We start from the raw sequence: 13756 nt of genomic DNA on the forward strand, positions 1-13756 counted from the left end.
CCTGGCTGTCCTGGAACTCACTCTGTAGACCAGGCTGGCCTCGAACTCTGAAATCCGCCTGCCTCTGCCTCCCGAGTGCTGGGATTAAAGGCGTGTGCCACCACGCCCGGCCGTGTTTAAGTTTTTTATCCTTCAAATTCTCATACCAACCCTATGAGATTGGTGCCACCATCATTGGTACTACTAGAACTTTGTCACTGAAGAAAGATACGCAGAGTAGATTAACTGTTTCTCTGCACTCTTGAGGCTGGATGCTAGACATTTCAGTGAATGAAACTAGATATGCTCTGTTTGAGGACTGGGAAGAATGATCCAATGTGTTTCTCGGTCCCATGAGGAAAACTAGGCTACGATGTCTGTGATTAAGGTGTATATGTTGAATTATATTGAAACTAATTGAGTATGGGATTTTTCCAAAAGGAGAGAGGCATTGCTGAAAGGAAGGAGAATGTAAGAGGCATGTAGGAAGCATTTGATGGGGAGCTGGGAAGTAGAAACTTTTTCATCATAGTGGTTCTTGTTTAACCTTTTTTGTTTATTAGAAGAAAGTTGCATGTGCATTTCTGAAACTTCAACAAAACAAAATAGATTAGAATGAAGACTTGCCTTCTCTCTATAATCCCTGCTGTAGATGACACTCTGTCCGTGTTTCGAGTATCCTTCACATACATAAGTTGGAGTCTACTAGAGTTGGGAAGGAGTACTTTAGATGGAGATAAATCCCAGGCTTCAGTGATGTGAGTGTTTGGGTAGAATGGCAAGGGGTCTGTTGCAATAAAAAACCCATGGCTTGTGGCTGAGGAACTTCTAAATCCTCACCAGTAAAGTGGAGAGGAATACTCTCTCATCCCACATTGGGGATGTTACAGAAAGAAAATGGAATTCATCTTGATTGTGGAAAGGGAGGAATTTAGACTCATGGTGTCATTTGTTCATTCATTCATTCATTCATTCAACCCATTTAATTTCATTTATTCACTTTGATAAGAAGGATTTCTTGGGTATCCCATTGAGTCCCAGGTACCAGTTAGAACAGTAGTCCTCAACCTGTGGGTCACATCTTCTCAGAGGGTCGCATATCAGATACCCTGCCTCTCAGATATTTACATTACAACTCATAACAGTAGCAAAATTACAGTTAGGAAGTAGCAATGAAATAGTTTTACGGTCTGGGTCACTACAACATGAGAGACAATGTGTCGCAGGGTTAAGAAGGCTGAGAACCACTGTGTTAGAATACCACATTGAATAAAAGATAGAATCCCTCTTCTTGAATGCTTCTAACTCTGTGAGCACAACAAGGGCTAATGTAGATAAAAATTGTGCTGAGAAGCACAAAGGAGGGATGGAAAGATGGAGGAGGGAGGGAGGAGGCAGGAAGCCTACCCTAAACCTGAAGTCGGGAAAGTCTTCGTTCATGAGAAGACCTGGAGGGTGGAAGGAACTGGCCAGGCAGAGGGTGGGCCAGGCTTTCAGGCTGTGGAATAAGGAGTGCAAGCAGTGTGAGCAATGAAGACCCAGCCTTCTCAGCCTTGGAATAGGCATCTTAGTAGGGTATCTAGGTTTAAAAACAATCCTTAGACCAGTTGTTTTTTCCTTCTTGAGTCTGCATTTACCTCTAGAACTGTGAGGCCCATGAGACTTGTCTCTTTTCTATAAATAAATAAATAAATAAATAAGAGAGAGAGAAAAAAAGAAAAAAGTAAAAAAGAAAAGAAAGAAAAGAGAAAAGGAGAATGTAGCGAGATAATAAAAGCATATGTAAAACACCATAATGGAGCCAAAAATAAGGTCCTGAGGTAGAACCCCACTTTGTCAAAGGCTCAGCTAAATCCTGAAAGTATCAGGCCACTGTTCACCTGCCCATGTGAATCACTCCACCATCAAAGCAGAAATACCCGTGAAGGAAAGTGAGTTGGTGTGATGTGCAGAAATGTTCCCTCCCAGGCTCTTCTAGTAAACAGGGCTAACTGAATCACAGGCTCGCTGGAAAACCCTCATTAGGCAGGAGGACGTTTCAGGAACAGAGACTCCACTTGAAGGCTTTTACAGCCCCGCGTGTGTTTCCATTTGAGCGCCCTCCAGACTCAGAGGTCATGGGAGCAATTATGTCATCTTTCTTCTGTGTTAGGGTCTCCTTCTGGTGGAGCTTTGACTCCAGTCCTTATGTGTGGACTGTCTTCATCTGCCCCATCGGTTTCCTTTCACCCTTTCTCCTCTTGACTTCTATCATTTGTTTGTTTGTTTGGCTACTTCCTACCCTACCTTTCTCTTCCTTGTACCAATTCTGTACTCTGAAAGTACAAAAACAAACAGCAGCAGCAGCAACAACAAGAACAAGCCTGCAGCGTCCGGTGACAGGAAAAGGTGTGGGAGACGTGTGGGAGAGTGAAGGGTTAACAGTCTAAAAAAAAAAAGGGTTAATGTCCCCATTTCCCCCTTCTTCTCCCTATCAAAATCAGTTTAAAATGTCAACAGTGTGAGAGTGATTCTGTTTTTAAATGTTCAGATCTCTTTGAGAAATGGCGTTAATGGAAGTGTTCCCCAAAATGTATATCTGTTCAGGGGTCCATAGGTGGCTCTCAGTCTTCCCTGTTTCTTTTACATAGAGAAACTTGGGTTCAGGACCCAAGAGACCAAACCATATCTTGGGCACATTGTTACAATTTGGGTGTAAAGCCATCAAGAGGAGGTGTGTCGTCTGGAACTGTCAGGCATTCTTGAGTGTGGCTGGAAAAGAAAGGCCCAGTTTTCTTCCCAGAGTACCCCTGTGAAAATTGCACCAGACAACCACAGGAAAACCAAGAGTCACCACTTTAACCGAGCAATCGGCTGAGCACTGTGTTTTCAGGGAAAATATTAGCAATGCCCCAAAGACCTAGTTCCTTAACACCTACCGTGCTTTCCTGTAACAGCCAAGCACCAATCCCACCCATCTTGACTGTGGCCGGTGTAGAAAGCATTTTCTTTTTTCCCAAATCACTATTATCTAATTAATCTGGGCCAGGTCATTTAGTACAGTATAGGGATTTCAGAGCACATGGATGTCAAGAATATTTTGGCCATTTTACCCAATTTCCAGCAGCTCATTTCTACCACAGTTGAGCTAGGGTCTTTTCTAGACAGACCTGTTACAGAAGCAGGTGGCTTTCTACCCTTTCGAATCTCTTATCAGCTAGAGCAATCTATGCTCATAGAGTCATGTGTTCCTACCATGAACATTAACTTAGGGCATCAGACACAAACAGTGGTATGACGTTCATTCTCCAGAGAACTGTATTCAAGTGGAACAGACAGCAATGCAAAGGAATAACTGTGCATTTAACACCAGACAGTGACAGCAAGGGCAATGGCCAGGAGGTATGTCCTGGGCAATCTGTCAGAGGAGGTCTGGCCGAAGATGGAATTCTCTGAGCACCCAAAATAAAGTAAGGCACTGAGAAGTTCAGGTTCATAAGGGAAGAACCTCCAAAGTCGGGAAAGTTCTTGATGAGGTTCTGTAGCAGGGAAGTTCTGTGGCCATAGTGCTGTGAAAGCCAGAGAGTGGGCATGAAATGGATTTGGAGCAACGCTAAGTTTGCAGTGAGCAGATTCAAGGACTGTGAAGTTTGTAAGGGCTAGAACATCCAGGAAGATTAAAAGCAATAGAAAGAAAAACCTAAATCAGACATAGTTTAAAGGATCACTGTGTCCGAGGTATAAAGGCTGGGAGATTAGCTGGCAGAGAGTGGTAGCAGCTAGGCCTGTGGTGACGGTGTCAGGAAGGAATGGGTGGCAAGGACTTCTATGTCGGATCAACTTGGGAATTAGAGCCAGCAGGATTTTCTGTCAAGACTAAATGTGGAGTAGGAGAAAGGACAAGTTCAAGGATCCTCCAGTGTTCTTGGCCTGAGAAACTGGATGAACGGTCATGCCTGAACAGAGTTCGTTGCTAACGTTGGATGCTATTTAAACTTCCAAGTGCCCATCTGTGTAGGTGGTGGAGTCTACAGTGAAAGGATTAGCAATGGTCTACAACTGTAAATACTGCAGTTATGTCACACTGTGGAACTAAATGAGAAATGAGGTATAGATAAGGAAGAGAAGGAAACCTGAGCCGGGCATGGTCTACTTAGAGATCTCAAAGAACACAAGTTTCCCCCAAGGAAACTAAGAATGATAAAAGGAAAAAAAATAGCAAGTCATGGAAGTGTAGTATCTTGGGGACCAAATGCAGACTGTGTTTAACGGAGGGGTGATGAACTGTCCCATGGGTTCCTGAGAAACATGCAAGGCAACGATGGAGAATTATTGGACTTGGCTCAGTGTGACAGACTGACAAGAGTGATTCCATGAGAATTTGGAAGAAGAGCTGTCTGGAATGGATACAGGGAAAATTGGGTCAGGAAGTAAACGCAGAAAACATAAACAGACGTTGCAAGAACCTTCCAAAAAGAAAATAAAAGAACCAAGTGACTAAGGATAGACCTGGGGTGGGAAGGGAATCTCACTCTCTCTCTCTCTCTCTCTCTCTCTCTCTCTCTCTCTCTCTCTCTCTCTCTAAGGGCAATTAACTGTTTGTATGTATGTGTGTGTGTTGGTGAAAGAATTCCAGGAGGCATCCGGTAGCGCAGGGTGTGGGCTCTGGAGGCAAAGCCTGAAAGCCTAAGAGTGCTCCTCTAGGGAAGACGCTAGCCTTGGATGGGAGCACGGACCACTCCTTCAGGTAGACTGGCTGATTGGGATCTCCATAGATTGAAATCTGCTTTTTGTTTCTTCTCTATTTTTTTTTTTTCAGTGAATCATAAAGGGAGGTAACCCCTGGGAGAGGAGGCAGAAAGGTTTAGGGTTAGGCTGTGGCTTTGAGAGGGGCAGAGGTATTACATACTCAGCACTAGAGTCCCTGAGAGTGGTTTGAGAGAGCTTTGAGTTTTCATTGGGGTTCTCCCCCTCTGTTCTTGTTGGTTCAGCATTTTTAAACAAGGGAAACAAAATAATCTCTTGTCCTTACCATTATTAACAATCAGGGATTGTTGGAGAAGCAAGGTTCCAGTTTGGGCACAAAGAACATCTCCTTCCTAGTTCTCACAGGCCTCAGACCCTTCTCTGCTTCTTCTCACCTGACTTGATGCTTCTCACTTGTCACTGCTCTGCACTCTGCATATTGAACCTTGGCAGAGAAATTACAGCCTAAGGTTCTAGAGTCTTTGACACTGGCGCTCACTACTGTCACTTTTATAAAAAATTTATTTATTATTATTTTCTTTGTTTACATTTCGAATGCTATCCCGAAAGTTCCCTATACCCCACCCCACCCCCCTGCTCCCCTACCCACCCACTCCCACTACTTGGCCCTAGCCTTCCCCTGTGCTGGGTCATATAAAGTTTACAAGACCAAGGGGCCTCTCTTCCCAATGATGGCCAATTAGGCCATCTTCTGCTACATATGCAGCTAGAGACTACTGTCACTTTAAGGAAGTCATTTGCTTTACTTCTGTTGTCTGTGCCTTCGCTCTTCAGTCTGAGTTGAGAGAACCCTGGTATATGTGATTTGAGGATTTCCACTGGATGCTCTGAGATACTGAAGTTTACGGTTAGGATCCTAGTGGGAATCCTGGTAGATCGTCACCTGATAATATGAGATCGTTCAGGAGGTGAGGAGAGTCTCAGCCTGTCTTTCTCTATCTTCAACACAACGAATGTCTCCAGGTCTTCCATCCTAAGTAATTATCTCCCCCTCCTTGCCTCAGGTGGAGGTGTGATGGATTGCCCAGTGATTCTCCAGAAGCTGGGACAGGACACGTGGCTGCCCCTGACAAATGAACATCAGATAAATAAGAGTGTGAACAAAAGCGTCCGCATCCTCGTCACCATGGCAACGTCTCCAGGAAGCAAATCCAACAGGAAAATAGTGTCTTTTGATCTCTCTAAAGGGGGCTATCCAGACCACCTGGAGGACGGCTACCACTTTCATTCAAAAAACCTGAGCCTGAAGATCCTCGGGAACCGGCGGGAGAGCGAGGGATGGTACTTGGTGAGCGTGGAGGAGAACGTATCTGTTCAGCAATTCTGCATGCAGCTGAAACTTTATGGTAAAAATGGGAAATTTTGTACTTCACACAGGAGGGCCTAGAAGGTTCCCAGTCCCAGAGTTCAGGCCTTTCCCAGAAGTAGAATGTCTGGAATAGGAAGCAACTAGAAAGATCTGGTCCAACAGGTATTTAAGTTTAAAGGGAAGCACTTTGACAAATAGACCTTTATGGTTTTTTTTCTTCCCGTTGGTGAAGCTGATTTGATTCCTGTTTTGAAAGGGAGGGAGCCTGCTATGTGGGGGCCAAAGGACTGGCTTAGTTTGCATATTATTTTTTTTTTAATTTTATATATATTTATCAAGCTTCACTTTTACAAAGTTTGACTACAACTGAACAGACCCACCTCCTCTTTCATTTGCCAGGCACCCAGACTCCAGCAGCAAGCGATTTCACATGTGCTTGCTCACACATGTGTGGGATGTTTGCAACAGCAGGGGTTCTGGGTAAAGAGCTGATATTCCACCCACGGGCACTTCACCAAGCCCAGAGCCTTGGTTTGGGTGGGGGGGGGGTCCACCTACACGGTGAAAGAAACACCTCTCTTCTCATTTGAACCAGGATCTGCTTACATAGTTATTTAGTTGTGGCCTGGTAGAACCTACATTCTGGCTGAATCGAGTACTTTTCTGAGCCCCTTTAACCCCCACTCCTGTCCTTGAAGACACCTATAGTCCCTCCTCCTTAGGCCCTGAGGCTCATCTGCTTCCCAAGGCTTCCTGACAACTGTGTGGGGATTTCTTTCAAAAGGGTGTCTTCCATCTCCAAGGATGGTATGGGAGTCCACAGCTAGCATTTTATTGGAAGCTGCAGCTTTCTAGGAGGGAAAGAGGAACATCCTGGCTCTCTTCTACCCCAGCATGTTCCTCCAGCAAACAGAATGCAGAGCTCCCGTAGCCATCTGCTGAGTGTGTGTGACGGCTGCACATCATGTGTTTTTAAAATAACGTAAACATTATATAATCTGTCCTTTTGTTCTTATGAGTTTACTGATTTCGTCACACCTTATATAATCAGCTGGGTGTGTTGGGAAGTGTTGTCTCTGCAACCAGGACTTTCTTTGAGGAGAGAGAGAGAGACAGAGAGAGAGAGAGACAGACAGACAGACAGACAGAGACAGAGAGAGAGAGGCTGATTTCTGAATCAGACTAAGGTATTTATCTCAGCCTGGCCACTTAGAAGTTGCATAGGCATTCAAGTCATGCTGTTTCTCTGAAGACTCAGTTTTCTTATTTACAAAATGGGAATAATTACTTTTAGTTGTAATAGCTGAGAGAAGTAATGCCAGTGATGATTCTGTAGTAGCTGAATTAAACATATAAACGTATCCTCCCTTTTTACCTTGCCTGTCTCATGGCATTGGAATTGTATGATTGATAGGACTTGTAGCTAAGATTAAAAACCCTACCACTGCTTTAGACCCACAAAACCCTTGCCCCCACCCCCCATGCACATGCAGGCAGGCAGGCAGGCACACACACACACACACACACACACACACACGCACACACATGCCTGATGAAAGCCAACCATTGAAAGCTCGTGCTTCTAGCTCATCGTCTAGGATGTTGTACCCATAAGCCAGTCAAAACCTATCTTATTCCTGATAGAATGAGGCAGAGCAATCTAGATGGTGAACGTCAGGAGAGCCATGCAGTATCCTAACAGTATCAGCAGAAAGGAGCTATTAGCCAAATGCTTCTCTGTTCTATCTGAAGAGGCTCCTGGAATGAGCAGTGCGGGGCGAGGTAATGATCTGAATTACAGTTCCCTAGCAGCGACAACTCACACTTGATGTTCTTCAGTGAGGGGAAAGGGACATTTGGCTAAACTTTCTTTTCACAAATAAGTCAGTCAACAGTTCCAGGACCTTTGTTTCAGTGATGGTTCCCTTTCTCCTCCTACCGACAGAGCAGGTCTCCACTCCAGAGATTAAAGTACTAAACAAAACCCAGGAGAATGAGAATGGGACCTGCAGCTTGCTGTTGGCCTGCACAGTGAAGAAAGGGGACCATGTGACTTACAGCTGGAGTGATGAGGCAGGCACCCACCTGCTGAGCCCAGCCAACCACTCCCACCTCCTGCACATCACGCTTAGCAACCAACATCAAGACAGCATCTACAACTGCACTGCAAGCAACCCTGTCAGCAGTCGCTCTAGGACCTTCAACCTATCATCGCAAGCATGCAAGCAGGAATCCTCCCCAGGTGAGCCACTCGGCTACCTTATCAATGGCAAATCCAATGCTAACTAGTCCAATAGCTCTGCTTCAACTGCTAAGCCGTCCCCATGATATTTCACATTTGTTTTATATTGTCAAAGCCTCCAGATACATTCAGCAAGGATGCTTTCCATGTTGGCCCTAGGTGGCATTATATTACATTTGACTCACAGATAAGGAACAGACAGGGAAGGAGGAAGGACCCAGAATCTGAGCCAGACTCAGGTCTCCAAGGGCAAGACTCTCTGTGCCTTCTGCCTTGGACCCAGTGTTCAAGGATATGTAGGAAAGGGATTGCAGGTTGCAGGCCCTAAGTCCTAAATCTATGCTCTGTTATGATGAGAGTTCTTTGCCAATACATACTTCCCTATTGATGTTCTGGTCTGTCAATAAGTACTTATGCTGCAAGAGAGGAGAGTAGATGTCTGGTCTCTGCACCTCAGCAATGCATTGTAAATATAAGATATGAGACCTCTGCTCAATAATGATGTACAGGCTATAAGGGAGGGGCTTGTGCTGTGAATGGACTGCGAATCTTAGAGCCAGTTGGAGGACCAGAGAAATCAGAGCAATACTGGCAAGGTCTCTTTAGTTCACAATAAATTTATTAGGCAGGCACTACTACCAGCTTTGTTTTTTACAGATGAGGAACTTGAAGTTCACAGAACTTAAGGATCTCTTCAACCTTCTTCAATTTCAACTAATGGAATGAATACCTAAACTTAAATAGGTTTTAAGTAGGTTTTCTCCTTTCCGGGGTAGAAAGCATCGTTGCTCTGTTAGAAGAAAATGCTGATTACATAAGCCAGTCTAACCACAAAGATACAGAATAGACCACTGCTCTCTCGTGCCAGGCTGTCTCTGTACAGGAAGGTTCAGGGAGAGCCCCCAAAGGCATTTTTTACACCCTGACCTTTTCCTTTCTGGGGAATGGATCAAGAATCATCCCAAGGAAACTCCAACCGGAATAGCGGATTCCATGTGACACAGCAGATGGGTGGGGACAGAGGAGAGGGGACTGTAGCTACATTATGCCTTCAGCATAGCACTTCCTGTGACAGAGACTTCCCACCACCCCCTCCCCCAGAAGACTCTCAGATAGGAAATACCCCTGCTGTACCCCAGGATATTCCTTTGAATTCTGTCATGAACCTAATGTGGCCATGTCATGGAAACAGTCAATCATCTCTCTACTTTCTAAATGTGGCCCACAGACCTTGTGAAGGCTCTTCTATCCAGGCCCCCACTGCCCACAGTCATTCAGAGCATCCTGGCAAAACCAAGCAAACAGTGCTGTAGAGTGGGGAGCTTCCAGAGTATGATCGTAGGGGTCTCTTTCTAATTATAGGCATGAAAAAGCTCAGCTTTCTCAGAGACTTTTAGTCTTCATCTATAACAGAGAGTAGGCAAGCTTTGATTGGTCCCTACGTACTACCTACATGGCCAGTACATCACCATCCCTCACAGAAATCAAATACTATAGATAGTGTAAACATCTTCTCACTATGAAGTAAAGAAAACAAGAAACCCTATAACAGGCTTGAGTGAGAGCCATCCTCAGAGCCAGTGGGAGAACTGAGCTCTCTGGTATTGAAATCCTCATAGGTAGCCCTAGAAAAGTGTCTGCATTTAAAACACCCTAGAAATTATGATGAAAAAAAAAACTAGTTATTATCCTTGGAGACAAAGGAAAACATACCCATTGTGCTAGCTAGCTCTCTTCCATTGTAAAAGCCTGTTTAGGGACAGGGGAGCAAAAATTTTACACTAACCTATCTAAAAATGGAGATGAATACTCCTTCATTGCTTCTAGAGAACTTAACAAGAATATAACTAGTGCATAATAAAATCTTGACAAGCCATAAAGATTACATTTCAGGGCATTTGGCTCAGGACATCCTAAGCTAACACCAGAGATGCCTTTACTCATTTAAGCCATATGGAGGATAACTCATATACTAGTGTGTGTATATACATATGTATGTATGTATGTATGTGTTATGCATTATGTGTTATGTATGTGTGTATATATGAAGCAGGCTGCTGTACGGTATGGAGGGACACTAAGGGGAGAAACATGGTGCTCTGAGTAGAAGTCTATGGAGACCTCATCCAGTCAGGAAAGCTACTAGACAGGACTTTCCTTTCTTGGGCCTCTGTTTCACCATCTCAAAGAGGAAAAGGGTAAATTGCTAATGTTCCTTCTGGAGGAGGTGACATTTATGATTCAGTTGCTGAGTATGTCAACAAGAATGGTTAATAAGGGATGCTAGGGTGCTTTAGTTTGCTGAGGGCATCGATGCCATATGCTGGATGCTTTAAACTATTGGCAATCATTGTCTCAAAGTTCTGGAGTCTAGAAGTTCAAGATCAAGGTGTTGTCAGGTTGGATTTCTCGTTGACTAGCAGATGACTTTTCTCCTCTCTGCATCCCTGTGTCTCCGTTCCCTCTTTGATACAGACACCCATCAGGTTGGATAAGGGCCACGCTAGTGGCCATGCTAGTGACCTCATTTGAATGTAATTATCTTCATAGCAACCTGTTCCCAAATACCATTCTGTTGAGGCTTAGAACTTCAACATATGGGTTGGTAGGTGTAGTAATTAAGCCATGGTACTACACTAACACCCTAGTTTTAATTTGATTACTTTTGTAAAGCTCCCATCTTTAATTGAAGCCACATCCTAAAGACTTCCAAATATGGATTTTAAGAGAATGCCAGTTAACTTGCAGTTCAAGTAAAGATGGAGGAGGCTCTCACCACATCCAAGTCAGACCCACGGGCTCTTCGCAGTATGACCTTTCCTCCACACAGGGCTGTAAAGGAAATCACCTAAATTACTGAAAACCCACTTCTATTCGTCCATCACAGTGGCTCTTAACCTTCCTAATACTGAGATCCTTTGCCACAATTCCTCATGTTGTGGTGACCCCCAATCATCAAATTATTTTTGTTGAAACTTCCTATCTGTAATTTTGCTGTTATGAGTTGTAATGTAAATATCTGTGCTTTCCAAAGGTCTTAGGCAACCCCGTGAAGGGGTCAAGACCTACAGGTTGAGAACCACTGCTCTCTCACTTTGTAGTTGCAAATGGAAGTTGCTAATTTTTATGGCATCGTTTCTACATTGATGAAACAGCTATCGAGGTTTTACCGTGTTCCAGCATGGTACAAGGTACTGAGCACACAAAGATGAAAAAAGAGAGAGGTGTAATTTTTGTTCTTAAGAAGATAATTCTGTAAATAGACGAATTTCTTAGATCACATGGTATGAGAGGTTATAAGGCAAAAGTATGCGCAAGGTAATAAAGAGAGGCAATGAGCAGCACGGGAGCTCATCAGTGATGAAGTTTTGAGGAGTGAGAAGTTACCTAAACACATTGACAAAAGACATCCCAAGCAGCGGGGAGAAGCAGGGAAGGCTAGCGCTGCATTCTATGTCATCCCGCAGGTGACAGGAGCCAACAGTTTTAAACAGAAAATAGGCTCCATTGTCTTTGCATTTCAATGAGCAAAATGCAGTGGTGTAGAGAATAGACTGGGGTCAGCAAGAGGCAAAAGAAAAAGGAATTAGTTCTAGGAGAATATTATGACAACAATCCACCCATATGTGCTGAGGTCTGCGTCAAAGCAGCAACAGTTAGTGTAACAAAGACTTCTTAGGCAGTGTGCTCCAAGGGAGACCCTCCACCCTGGAATAAAACTGCAGGGTAGGCTGACGGTTCATCAGACAGTGCAGTCGGTAAGTCAGGAGAGTTGGTTTTGAGGACATTTTCACTTTAATGAAAGAAAACCTCAAAGTCATTCACGATACTTTGAGAACAAATATAGTGTGATATTGGCACGTCCTTTGGATGTGAGGCCTTAGCTCAGCTGAGCTGTGCATGGGCACATTTGTTCCTTGGGAAGATGTTTCAATGACATTTGTCTAGGCCCTCAGCCATATAATCATCCCTGTTCCAGTGGCCACTTAGAAATTGTGTACATCATCAATGTCCATTATAAGACAGTCTCTTACGCCAAGGCTTACATTTCTGGGCTTTACCTTTATGTAGTCATGTGAAGCACATGAACATGGGTTGACAGTGTGTGGGACTGTGTGGGGCTTGCTGCTGTCCTTAATCAGTATGTTTTGAAAGTATTATGTCTGTGTGAGGATGATTGATTCAAAATCTTAAATATTCAGCTAGAAGGGAATGCCCCTGGAGGCCCACACTAAAAGGAAGAACTTCTTCAAGAAATTATCAAAACGCTGGCTCAGTGGAAGAAAACGCTGACACTGGGGCTCCACAGTGTCCCCCATCCCAGCCTAGCAAAGTCTCATGTCCATAATCGCCTAGACATTCCATGCCCATGGTCATGCCCTCTCCAATAACAGCCCCATCAAGCAAACCTGACCACAGTGGTGAAAGGGAGAGGTGAGGTACTTCGAGTCAGTTACAACCTCATTATGTGGTCATATCTCTTACCAGGAAAGCTAAGCAGTACAGTTACTAGCTGGGCGGCTGTGTGTCCAGAGCTGACTCATTCTGCCAGGAAAGGATGGGAGAAATGATTGGCTGGTATCCTTTGCAACGTTATCTAGGTGGAACAGGCTGCTGTGGAGGGTGTTTCCAGAAGGTTTGGGCTCCATATAATAACTTTCTTAGATGTTCCCAGACTTGAAATTGGTATCCTCTCCCCACCCCCAATTCTCACTGGAAACTACCACTAAGAAGGCATCTCTTGAAGAGTGTCAACTTCATCAAGGAGCTGTGCTCCATGCCAGAAACCTTGCTGAGAAAAACCACATGAAAGGCCGGAAAGAGATCCGGTACTCTCAGACCGTTATGTGAGCATCTCAGAGGCTCCGGGATGAACTACATTCATTTCTTGGGTTCTGTTTTGTTTTCTTTTTATCTTCCTTAAATAATGTGATTTAAGGACTTGAAGGGAGAGAAGCTTTTGTGTTGCTGTGACAACCGATTTTCAAAGACAAAAAGGAAAAAGAAGATTGCTAGCATTTTCCTTGGAGGGAGGTGTGGCTCTGTGCAGGTTTTCTTGATCAACTTGCAGCTAATAACTGCAGAAGGACTACAGGGTAGAGACTCATGTAAAGACCCGCTCCTTTCAATAGCACAGGTGTTTTCAGTCAGCCCACTTAGCTGACCCTGAGGCGTTTCTACAGGGAGAAAGGCATCATACCTCTGGTTAAAAAAGGGGGGGTGGGAGGAAAGGAAGAAGGGAAGAAAGAAAGAAAAAGAAAGAGAGAGAGAAAATTAGTTGAGGTACTGTTTCTTTGTGAATGAAGTCCCTGTAGAGCCAAGGACTTTTATCAGATTTCTGAGAACCACCATCCTGAGAGGCCTCACTACATGAATGAACAACAGGAGAGAGAGAGAGAGAGAGAGAGAGAGAGAGAGAGAGAGAGAGAGCTTTTGGTTTGGAAATGGGAGCATAGGTCATGTGTTGTGGGTACCTCCAA

General features: G+C 44.3%; 1 protein-coding gene across 1 annotated transcript in view; it reads left to right on the top strand.

The window, feature by feature from the left end:
* The window catches only part of Slamf1 (signaling lymphocytic activation molecule family member 1), a 33015-nt gene that overhangs the window by 3035 nt on the left and 16224 nt on the right, over positions 1–13756 (top strand). Inside the window, exons 2-3 of the mRNA XM_021198710.1 lie at positions 5730–6071; positions 7980–8276. Coding sequence (XP_021054369.1) covers positions 5730–6071; positions 7980–8276 — 639 coding nt within the window. The remainder of the gene's footprint in view (positions 1–5729; positions 6072–7979; positions 8277–13756) is intronic.

This window comes from Mus pahari, chromosome 5 (assembly GCF_900095145.1).
Source record: "Mus pahari chromosome 5, PAHARI_EIJ_v1.1, whole genome shotgun sequence".
In the NCBI taxonomy this organism is placed as follows: Eukaryota; Metazoa; Chordata; class Mammalia; order Rodentia; family Muridae; genus Mus; species Mus pahari.